Source organism: Crocuta crocuta, unplaced genomic scaffold (genome assembly GCF_008692635.1).
Source record: "Crocuta crocuta isolate KB4526 unplaced genomic scaffold, BGI_CrCroc_1.0 scaffold384, whole genome shotgun sequence".
NCBI classification, from domain to species: Eukaryota; Metazoa; Chordata; class Mammalia; order Carnivora; family Hyaenidae; genus Crocuta; species Crocuta crocuta.
Genome location: NW_027532182.1, coordinates 1499432 through 1511642, shown reverse-complemented (window position 1 = coordinate 1511642; position 12211 = coordinate 1499432). Strand labels below are relative to the sequence as shown.

General features: G+C 44.8%; 1 protein-coding gene across 1 annotated transcript in view; it reads left to right on the top strand.

The window, feature by feature from the left end:
* The window catches only part of PAMR1 (peptidase domain containing associated with muscle regeneration 1), a 76585-nt gene that overhangs the window by 24946 nt on the left and 39428 nt on the right, over positions 1 to 12211 (top strand). Inside the window, exon 3 of the mRNA XM_077777494.1 lies at positions 2799 to 2927. Coding sequence (XP_077633620.1) covers positions 2799 to 2927 — 129 coding nt within the window. The remainder of the gene's footprint in view (positions 1 to 2798; positions 2928 to 12211) is intronic.

The window sequence follows — 12211 nt, the reverse complement described above, 5'->3', positions numbered from 1 at the left end:
CACAAAAAATAGCCTGTGATAAACACTGCTAACTACCTTGCTTTTTCTTTTCTCCTAGTGGTATATGCTGGCGATCACTCACTGACAGGATAAAGCCATTTTTTTCCCATCTCTTTTTACACTTGCATATAACTACACTGTGTGGAGTGCTATAGTTTATGAGTATTTGGGTTGTTTCCAGCCTTTTGCTACTGTAAATAACACTACAGTGACTAGCCTTAGGCATACATCACTTAGTATTTTGCGGTGTTCTTTGGGGTAGGTCCTGGAAGAGAGATTGCTGAGTCAAAGAGGGGTGCGTATGTCCTGTTGCTGGCCTGTATGTTGTCCTGCATGCACTGGGCACTCACGGGAGCCAGGTATGAGGGTGCTGTTTACCCAAAGCTGGGCAACACAAATCATTGGATTTCTGCCAGTCTCCAAGGTGAGAGATGGGCTCTCAGCCTGGTTTTAGAATTTCTATTCTTCTTCTCATTATGATAGACAAGCGTCTTCTCTGGTGACAATGGTTACAGGCAGGTCCACACCTAGGGACACAGTGGTGGGGATGTCAGTGGTGATGCCCCGTGGTGTCCCGCAGCACTGGGGCCCTCCCTGGATCACGTTTGCTGTGTATTTTCATGTGGTCCGAGGCTACGGAGCTCTGAACTCAGTCCTCTGGCTTTTCTGGCAATGCTATGAGCTACTTTGTGTCTTTTCATCATAGCCTTGTTCATCTTCATCACTTTTTTTTGTGGCTTGCACCTAAAGGACTTAAAGTAACTGTGCCCAGAGAGAGAGTTGGCAGGGTAATTAGGGGCAGACTCAGAGCCCGTTTGCCTCCTCAGTGGCAGAGTGGAGAGGGGCTTCATTTAGGAGGAAGGAGAAGATTTCCCCAAAGCGGGGAAAGTGGCACATGGGTGAAGATGGCCTTTGGAAAGCACAGTGACTCCCCTGAGATCTGGTTGTGGGTCACATGACCCACTGGGATTTGATGAATCATATTAGCAGCTCTTCTTCTCTGGTGGGAAGAAGCACTGGGTCAGGGAAGCCACGTGAGGGTGGTGTGCAAAGAGGGTGGTGTGCAACTACAAGTGTATACTACAGGCTGATGAAAACCTAATTTCAGCCCAAATCAAAGAAGTGTGCTGTCAGCTCAAGGAAATGCTGATCTTCTCAAATGGTTGAGAAACCTAGATTAGCAATTCATCCATCCGTCCATCCATCCATCCTTCCTTCCTTCCATCCATGCATCCATCCATCCTTCCTTCCTTCCTTTCTTCCATCCTTCCTTCCTTCTATCCATCCATCCACTTTTCATCCATCCATCCATCCATTCATTCACTGTCCATCCATCCGTCTGTCCATCCATCCACCCACCCATCCATCCATCCATTCATCTACTGTCCGTCCATCCACCCATCCATCCATCCACGCATCCATCCATCCATCCATCCATCCATCCATCCATCCTTCCATCCATCCATCCTTCCATCCTTCCTTCCTTCCTTTCTTCCATCCATCCACCCATCCATCCATCCATCCATCCATCCATCCATCCATCCATCCATCCTTCTGTCCGTCCATCCATCCATCCATCTGTCCATCCGTCCATCCATCCATCCATCCATCCATCCATCCATCCATCCATTCATCTGTCCATTTATTCATTCATTCAGCTAGTATTTGTTGACTACTTGCTATGTTCCAGATATATTGAGTGCTGGGAATATATTGTTGAAAAAGATATAGTTCCTGACTTCGGTCTGTTATAGGCAACTAGATAGGCAGTTGAAATTGAGGGGGATATATGCAATGGTAGGGATAAGCCATGTGCAGGTATGGGAATGCAGAATAAGAATCGTAGTTCATATTTGGGGGGTATGTACTATGTGCTGAGACCTTTATATGTGTTCATTTAATTTTCAAAACAACCCTTCGACACAGGTACAGTTTTTAACCCCTGTTTTACAGATGATGACAGGAGGGCACAGAGAACTTAAGCAGTTTGCTCAAGGAAATGCAGCTGGAGAACTTAGCTCTCCATTTTGATAAGTGGGATTGAATTATCTCCATCTTTCATCACTGCCCCCCTCCCTTCAAGAGACTGTGTTTTAAAAATGACCCTTAACTGGGAACCGCTCAACCCTCTCTGGTGTGGCCTGCTGGTGGGGGCAGTGTGACCCATTCCAGGGTGAGCCCCTTATTAGGTGCTAAGGTTGTTTCCACGGCATACTTGAGTTATAGAAGTGTATGATACAGAAGACTTTTTAATAGAACAAGAAGATACTGTCTATTATTAATGGAAAAGTCAAGTTACAAAAACAGAATGTACAGTATATAACATAAACTTAATTTTTTAAAAAATGTGTTTTTTGTATATACACAGAGAGAATGTATTATCAATAGTTGTTCCTAGGCAATGGCCCTTTAGGTGTTTTTAATTTAATTCTCTTTGACTGTCTGAGTTTTCTAAATATTCCATAATAAGGACATAATACTTTTAGAAAAAGAAATAAATACACTATATTGATAGATTTTAGCTTTTACTAGAAGTAATTTTATGTTACATCAAAATGTCAGGCATTGGCTCAGAACATGGTTCAGACACCCCGCCCCTGGACTCTTCACTGTGGATTCTGGTGACTCTGGCACTTTCCTAGGAGTGAGGGGCTTCTCCCCAAGAGCCCAGGCCCCTTTCTAGGCCCAGAGGCCCTCAGCTGAGACGAGGCCCCAGGAAGGTGTGGTGCCTCTTCCGTGCCGCCCATTGGAACCCGTAAGTGCTCCATCTGACACCCTTGTGCTGGGGAATTTTCCAGGCTGTACCATCTTTGAGAACTGCAAGGCCTGCCGGAACGGCTCATGGGGCGGCACCCTGGATGACTTCTACGTGAAGGGGATCTACTGCGCAGAATGCCGAGCGGGCTGGTACGGAGGAGACTGCATGCGTGAGTAGCCCTCCCACGGCTCCCTCTCTGTGCGCACTGTGTCTGCTGCGCAGCTTGCAACACACTGAGGTTTATCTTGTTGGGATCTGAGCTCTGGGAAAGCTGCGGCCAGAGGGCTTTCTAGGTAAGACTATAAAAAAACAAAGGCATCTTTCCTTCTGCTGGGTGTGGATCGTGGACATCTGCTTGAAATTGGCAATGAGGGGTTTCTATCTGCTCTTAAATCTCCTTTCTCCCAAGTGAAGCCAAGATCCTCTGCACACAGTGTGCCTCTTGTCCGTGAGCACAGAAGCCCATGTGCGTTAGCAGTGGTCAGCAGCCAGCGAGTGAGGCTTCACTGTGCCCAGTTCTGCAGTGCATTTTAAATACGACTTTCTATTGGTCAATTTCTTGAATCCTGAGTTAAATTCCTGACACCCACATCAAATTGTCGGCATGCAGCTTATCCCAGGAAAGGGATTCTTTCTGAGTTCAACTTCATCTCTAAGAACTACTTAATCTTTATTAGGGTTCCCCTCTGAGTTTCAATAATCCCTTGAAAATGGAGTGGAAATCTAACCTCTCAGTTTAAAACTCCCCTCTGCAGCGCCATGCCGGTGACTATTCCTCTGAGAGTCTAGAGCAGGAGCAGTGTACAGACTGTTATCTTGTTAAGCCTGTTATATGCTCCTTATTTTTTTTTAATGTTTATTTATTTTTAAGAGAGAGAGAGAGCCAGAGTATGAGTGGAGGAGGGGCAGAGAGAGAAGGAAACACAGAATCAGAAGCAGACTCCAGGCCCTGAGCTGTCAGCACAGAGCCAGACCCGAGGTTCGAACTCACAGACTGCAAGATCATGACCTGAGCCGAAGTGGGACGCTGAACTGACTGAACCACCCAGATGCCCCTACATGCTCCTTATTTGAGTCAGAAACAGGATGAGTTGACAGTCGGAGCAATTTTACTCTTATGAATGATAGTCTCAGTTTGCAGAGATGGGAACGGGGTATGATTGGTATTCTTTGCCTGATGCAACCTGCAGCAAAATGCCATGAGTTTTGAGCATCTAAGGCAAAGGATTTGCTGTGTGGTCTGCAGCTGAGGAACTCAGCTCTATCTAGAAGGGAATGGGTGTATTTGTATTTTTGGATGAACCTGGATGTTAAATTATCCACAATACAGATAACTTTATTTTATGTATTTACTTTTAAATGTGTATTTATTTATTTATTTATTTAGAGAGAGACAGAAAGAGAGTGAGCTTGAGCAGGGGAGGGGCAGAGAGAAAAGGAGACAGAGAATCCTAAACAGGCTGTGCACTATCAGTGCAAAGCCTGATGTGGGTGGGGCTTGAACTCAGGAACTGTGAGATCAAGACCTTGGCCAAAGTCAGATGCTCAACCAACTGAGACACTGAGGCACCCCCAGAATACCCGTAATTTTAAAAGTGCTGATTTTGGTTGCTGGTCTACAAACTTGAGTGTCATCTCGGGTGGGTTCTATGTGGATTAGCTGTGGGGTTTAACCCCGGTCTGCCTTTGGCAGCTGCTCTCTGAAGATGGTGAGCATAATGGATAAGACTAAAGCTCTGGAATGACAGACTTGCAGTTTTGCCAGTCACTAGCACTGTGGCCTTTGCCAAGTCGCTTAGCCTTGCTAAGCTCAGTTTCCTTTTCCTTACAGTGAGGGTAATGCTTCCTCATAGGGTTAGTTCAAGGATTCATAATGCATGTGAAGCACTTAATGCTTTGTCTGGCATATAGAAAAGGCTCAACGAATAAATGAATACATTATTATTATTCTGTATGCTCCTTAATTGCCAAGCTGGTTGGCAGTCTAGAAATAAAAACTACTTTCGCTAAAAGTTTAAGAAAGAAGAATTATATTGGGGCACCTGGGTGGCTCAGTCAGTTAAGCATCCGACTTCGGCTCAGGTCATGATCTCACAGTTCATGGGTTCGAGCCCCGTGTCAGGCTCTGTGCTGACAGCTCAGAGTCTGGAGCCTGTTTCGGATTCTGTGTCTCCCTCTCTCTCTGACCCTCCCCTGCTCATGCTGTCTGTCTCTCTCAGAAATAAATAAAACATAAAAAAAATTAAAAAAAAGAAAGAAAGAAGAAGTATAATGAACAGGTTTAGATTTCACGTTGACCTTTGGGGTTATGAGATAACTTTGGGGTTTTCTCCCCTTCGGATATGGGAGGTCACTTTTTTTCTTGGTGAGTGAACGGAGAAGAGGTATGAGATGGGGGTGGAACCACCTGCCAGAGGCGGCTCACATGTGACCTTAGAGGCAGGGGAAGTAGGTAAGGAGTTTAGATGTTTTTATTAATTTAATTTAATTTAATTTTCTGTTTTAGAAAGAGAGTACACACAAGTGGGGGAGAGGGGCAGAGGGAGAGAGAGAGAATCCTAAGCAGACTCCATGCTCAGTGTGGAGCTTGATGTGGTACTTGATCTCACAACCCAGGGATCATGACCTGAGCTGCATCAGGAGTTGGATGCTCAACTGACTGAGCCACCCTGGTGCCCCCAGAGTTTAGATGTTATTCTAAGAGCAATGGGAAACCAAGAAAAAAGCTGTGAACTAGGGTATGGCTAAGTGCTCTGAGAACTTAGATAGAAGAACAGTTAACCCTAGGGAGTCAGGGACAGGGGAGGTGATGATTGACCTATGCCTTTGCTCTTCGGTTGGTAAAACAGGAAGGTGACTAAGTCTGTGTGAGTCTAGACTCCCTTGTTTTCTTTAAAAAATTTTTAATGTTTTATTTATTCTTTAGAGAGAGAGAGAGACAGAGTGTGAGTGGGGGAGGGGCAGATATAGAGGGAAACACAGAATCTGAAGCAGGCTAGGCTCTGAGCTGTCAGCATAGAGCCGGATGCTGGGTTCGAACCCTTAAACTGAGAGATCATGACCTGAGCCGAAGTGGGATGCTTAAGTGACTGAGCCGCCCAGGTGCCCCTAGACACCTTGTTCTTTTTTTTTTTTTTAAGTTTATTTATTTGAGAGAGAGAAAGTGAGAGCACAAGTGGGGAGGGGCAGAGAGAGAGGGAGGCAGAGAGAGAGAGAGAGAGACAGAGAGAGAATCCCAAGTAGGCTCCACACTGTCAGCATACAGCCTGACGCTGGGTTCAATCTCTCAAACAGTGAGATCATAACCTGAGCCAAAATCAAGAGTCGGACGCTTAGCTGACCGAGCTCCCCAGGCGCCCTACACCCCTCATTCTTAAGCACGGTGCCATCCTACCCCGCTGGCGAGGCCCCTGTCAGATAGCTCTGTTTTCACTGAAAAGTGAGAAGTGAAATCCCGCCACGAGCAGAGTGCACACGAGGCTGCGCTTGGGGCTGGGGAGCACCGAAGGTTTGGGTCAGCCGCAGGAGGACTAGGGAGAGGCACCAGCTCAAGGTGAAGTAACGCTTGTCCGAGTAGACTGAGGACCCGTTGCAGCTGGATCCCCCGTGCGGGTGGTACTGCCCACACAGTTGGGCAGTGCTCTCGAGCAGCTGCGCAGCAGAGGGGACTCAAACCAGTCATCTGGTAGGTCTGTGCCTTGGCTAAGACACAATTGTCCACACTGGGGACCACATGAAACCCGAAAGAGGCTGGAGAAAGGACAGAGACCAGAGGCATCAGCGAGGTGGGAGATCGGGTGCAGTGGTGACAGAGGAGTGAAACATGTAGACGGGAGGGGTGCTGTGATCATAGAACAGAACTTCCAAGTGAAGCTTTCAGAAGTAGTGGTGATAATGTGTTCATCTGTATTAGTTTGTGTGTGTGTGTGTGTGTGTGTGTAACAAACTATCTCAAAAGGACAAATGTTTATTTTCCTTTTTCATACATCTGGGGGTTGGCTGGGGTTCCACTGATTTCAGCTGTGTTGGCCTGGTTTGCACTCTGGCTTCAGAGCTCAGCCCCAAAGGAGCAGCAGCTACTTGGGATGTACGCTGCTCAGGTGGGTTGCAGAAACACTAGCGGCTAAGCCAGATGCACATGCACATTTAAGGCCTCTGCTCACATCACATCCACTAACTTTCCAAAAAAAGTCACACGGCCAAGCCCCCGATTAGTCAAGTAGGGAAGGAGACGCCATCCCAGGGAGGAGGGGTACAATATTTCCTAAGCGGTTCTCCAGTCCCTCTGTATAAATAAGGGAGTTTTGTTTAGGGATGGGACAGAGAAAGAGAAGAATATTTGGATACAAGAGAGTACTAAAGCAAGTAGTAACAAGACAGGCAGAGAGCAATTGCCCAAAGAAATCCTGTACATGAGTCTTTGTAAGTAACACCCATTGGTTAAGCCTTGGGTTTAGCTTCAGTATAAAAGCTGGCTGCATATGGAGTCTGACTGGCTGGATAGTGAGGGTGCCCATATGTAGGATCAAGACTTTCTAGAGGATAGCAGAACTGGCTAGGACAACTGGTCATGATCCCTGGAAAGAGAGCAGAGAGCGTCATTCTCTCTCTACCCACCCATTCAAAAATATTTCTTTTTTAAATGTTTATTTATTTTTGAGAGAGAGACAGAGACAGAGAGAGAGACAGAGACAGAGAGAGAGAGAGAGAGAGAGCATGAGCAGGGAAGGAACAGAGAGAGAAGGAGACACAGAATCCAAAGCAGGCTCCAGGCTCTAAGCTGTCAGCACAGAGCCCAACGCAGGACTTGAACTCACAAAACGTGAGATCATGACCTGAGCCAAGGTCGGTCGCTCAGCCGACTGAGCCACCCAAGCACCGCCAAAAATATTTTTTGAATAGATGCTCCTAGGTCCTGGACATACAGTGATAAGCAAGACAGATATGGTCCCTGTAATTTCGGGTCTTGCAATTCAGAGTGCAGAGACCGAAAAAAAAAAATTGGAATGTGGTCAGTGCTATGAAACAGACAGAAAAACGGCCACATTCCTATCTCATTCTATGCTGGTTCAGTTATACTTGTTCAATTTCATTATTCTTGTTTGGAAAGCCTCTTTGCACACATTGTGTGTTATTTGATCACAGCCATAAGCATTTATGGAGCGTTTCTTATGGGCTGGTCACCAGGGAGAACAATGAGCCCTCAACGAGTTTACAGTCCGTCTGTGGAAACAGGGCTTGACTGTGAGAAGACCTCAGTGTGGTGGTATTAGGTTCTTATCACCTGCTCCTCATACTGGCATTAAAGAAATGTGAGGGGGATTCAGAGGAAGTAATTCATTTCACTGTTTGTTGAGCACTCTCCTGGTGCCTGGCGCTATGCTGCCTGCCTGTATAGAGAGAGCTGAACCTGGCTGGGGCGATGGAAGCATTTACCCAGTAGGTGGCACCCAAGCGATCCTTTCAGGCTGTTTAATTCTGAAGGAGGGCTTCCTGCTGAGTACCATCTGCGGAGCCCTGGAATTTTTTCTTTAGTGCCATATAGACCTTTGGAAGGAGAAGTGACAGGCAAATGCCAGAAAGGATCAGATATTTTAAATTTAAATTATAGAGCATTTACTACTGAGCAGATGTTATAGCTCCTTTATTTGCTCACTGTCCTTGACAATATTCTTAATAGTTAGTATGACAGTCTTAAAACCCATTATGTGATTGATTCATTCATAACCATGGACAGGTTATATTAACCACGCTCATAGAAGGGCCTGAGGTCAGGGAGCCCAGGAGAGAACTTTATTCAGATCCTCTTGCCCAGGAAAGGTTGGTTTAGTAAGCTCAGAATATCCAGGCTTCAGAAAGGCTCAGACCCTTTCTTCCTTCCCTCAACTTTTTATTTTGAAAAGTTTTATATTCACAGAGTTGAAAGAATAGTACGTTCATATGCCCCTTCGCCTGGATGCACCAATGATCATTTTCTCACCTCTGACTTTCTCTTTTCATAGCACTCTGAACTCGTGAATTTACGTTTTTCCCGCATTTTGTAATGTTATCATTTTTCTTTCTGATGCTCAAATTGTCCCAGAACTGACCAGCAAAGACCCTTTGAGCCAGCTCTACAGCATCTTTCTTGAGGCAATTCCTTGCTTTCTTCCTGCCCGACCCCCCCCCCCCCGCAACCAAATGTTCCAAGTTCACTCTGACTGTTTATGTCCAAGTCCTGGAGCCAGCCATTTCTCCATGCATCCTGGTTCCTTTGGTAGGGAGTGGTTATTACGAGCTGTGATCTGGATGCTGGCTATGAAAGGCCCTGACAGCTAAAGTCAAAATTAAGGTTTCCTCCCAAGGCCTTGTAAACTGGAAAGTTGACTTCTTAAGTGGAACCACTCCATTGTGCTCCAGAGTAGAGTTAATTTATTTATTTTATTTACTTATTTTTATTCTGTTTTAATTTTTTTAATGTTTATTTTTGAGAAAGAGAGAGACAGAGTGTGAGTGGAGGAGGGGCAGGGAGAGACACACACACACAGTCTGAAGCACACTGCAGGTTCTGAACTGTCAGCACAGAGCCCTACACAAGGCTTGAACTCATGAACTGTGAGATCGTGACCTGAGCTGAAGTCAGATGCTTAACTGACAGAGCCACCCAGGTGCCCCAGAGTGGAGCTTATTTAACGTGGCCCTCAGGCTGAGTTCTTTAGCCACCAAATGAGATGAGCAATGAGAGGGCGGAAGAGCCACCCAGGATGCCACACTTGTAGCTCACATTGCAGTGACCTGAGCTTTCAGGCTATGGAGAATCTAGGGGATGCAAGGTTAGGAAGTCAACCCAGATGAGAGAAGATTTATGGGGAGAGATTATAGACCCTTAATAAATTTTATCTTCTTAGCCATATTTTGGATACAACAGAGAGACTGGCCAGGAGCCCTGCCTAAAAACATGGGCTAGAATTTGAGACAGAAGGCTGATTTGTGTAGCCTGGTCCTTGAACCATAATGCGGAATGATCAAGAACAAATTTTAAAGAGAGAAAGATTGAGAGAGAGAGAGAGAGGGAACAAGAAGACTCACAAATCTGTGTGCTACTGATATATGGAGCTGTCTTCCTAGGGAAATCAGGGAAGAGTCACTGGAAACTGGCTCATCTTGCCCTGGATTTATGTGTCCTGAAACTTCCAGGAAAGGAACAATGCCCATTTAGATCCAAATTTGGGACTATACTCTGTGGTGCTTACCACCTGGGCTTGGAAACAGTAGAACCTGGATTTGAGTCTCTCCTCCCTCTGCAACTTTGGGCAAAGTTACTCAATCTTTGTAAATCTGTTTCTTCATTTACAAAATGGGATAATAATAGTGGCCTCTCTGCGGATTTTTGTGAGGGAGGGTTAAGTGAAGTACTATCTGTAAGTCCCTTAAGATGGAGCCTGGTTCATAGTAAATGCTCAATAAATGGTGCCTGCTATTTTTATTATTACTAAGCCAGAGCCAGCCCCTCCTTTTCCTTTCTATTGTTTGGGAAGGAAATCACTGTAGGGCTGGAGAGGAAAAATAATGAAGTAGAATTCCCCAAGGAACAAGAAAATATATACTGGACATGAGGAGGTAATCTTCCCCAAGATATGTAAATACTTACATACAAGATATGTAAATAAAATACTACTTATGGTTAAGTAGTATTTTACATCTCATATGAAATAATATGAAAATTATATACATTATATATACACTACATATATCTTTTTATATATAACATATTTTATATTGCTAAAGCTGTGACTGCAGGGAATTCATGTCTGAACCTTTGAAGAGAATCTTAGGTTGTCAAAGATTCATCAGTCATTGCTCAGTTTCTGGCTAAGGTATAGGAGGACATGAAAAAGACCTTCCTTCCTGCTCACACAGCAAGAAATCACTTGATAAACCCAAGGAAATTCACAGTTTTCTTTAAAATAGTCAAGTATCTGTGAACACAGAATCTAAAAGAATCTAAACTCCAGAAGAATACGTTCTTCCTGGGTAGGTGGGTGATGTAGGATGCTTCATCCCAGGGCCAGCTCTGAGGCTGAGGGCACGGCAGGTGAAAGGAGGGGCCAGCCTGTTGAGCTTACATCTAGAAGACACCCCACAGTAAGGGCAATTCTGTCCACCTAGTGTTCTTTCAGATGAAGCTGTGCTGAGCCAGCAGAGGCTTGGGCAGGACCAGAAAGCAGAAGATCCAGGGATGTTGGAGTTTTGCAGCTTCAAAAACTCGGCGATTTCAAAGTCTCAAAAGCTCACGGATTCCCAGTCTTACAATTATGGAGGTGTAGGAAGTTGGGTGGGGGTTCAGGAGGAGTGTTGAAAATCAAAGACAGACTCTTTTTAGGTTTCTGGTGCTTCAATTTCAAGATCCTTCTAGAAGAAACATATCTCCCATCCTACTTCATACTAGCTTAATTTCTGATTGGCTCTAAATGATCAGCTCCTCATCCTCCCTGCCTAATAGAGGAAAGGGTGTTACCAATTAGAAGAAAAATATATATTTTCTATTGTGAAGAAGCAAGAGAATACAACCTTCAGGCAAGAGAAGAAGATCAGTCAAAAGAAACGAGCCATGCATGGTCAAATACTGGCATTTTCAGATAAGGAATTAAAAAAAAGAAACTTTATAAGAGGGGCACCTGGCTGGCTTCGTTGGTAGTAGAGCATGCAACTCTTGATCTCAGGGTCATGAGTTTGAGCCCCATGATGGGTGTAGAGCTTACATTAAAAAAAATAAAATGTAAAATAAAATAACTTTAAATATATTAAAAGGTTCTACAGGAAAAGGCGTGATGAAAAAAAGAGATGAGAAATTTCAAGATATATTTGGAAAGTGTTAAAAATAAATTTCAGAAAACCGTATATCTGAAATCTTAAAATATTCATTGGAGGGGATTAACGGTTGATTGGTCACAATGGAAGAAAGGATCGAGGAACTTAAACAGATTTAATAGAAATCAACCAAACTGAAGCACAGAGATAAAAGACTGAAATCCTTTTTTTTTAATTCAGCGATTGAAGTTCTCTGTACTACCCAAGCCCAGACCCTCTCTTTTGAGGCAGATTGGTGGAGTTATCTCTTTGCTATTTCTGTGAAGACCCTGGTGACTTTGGGGAAGACACACTTTCTGCAACAAAGTGGCAGAAACTGTTCTTGCTGGCAAGCTGTTTCAACTAAGTGGACAGACCACTTGATACAAAGATGAGGGGCTTTCAAAATGGTTTGATTGGGCAGGAGATGTTTGATTTTATCCGGCATAGGCATTCATTCAGTTAAGAATTATTTGGGCACCGGGGTGCCTGGGTGGCTCAGTCGGTTAAGCATCTGACTTCAGCTCAGGTCATGATCTCACAGTTTGTGGGTTTGAGCCCCACATCAGGCTCTATGCTGACAGCTCAGCCTGTTTCAGATTCTGTGTCTCCCTCTCTCTCTGC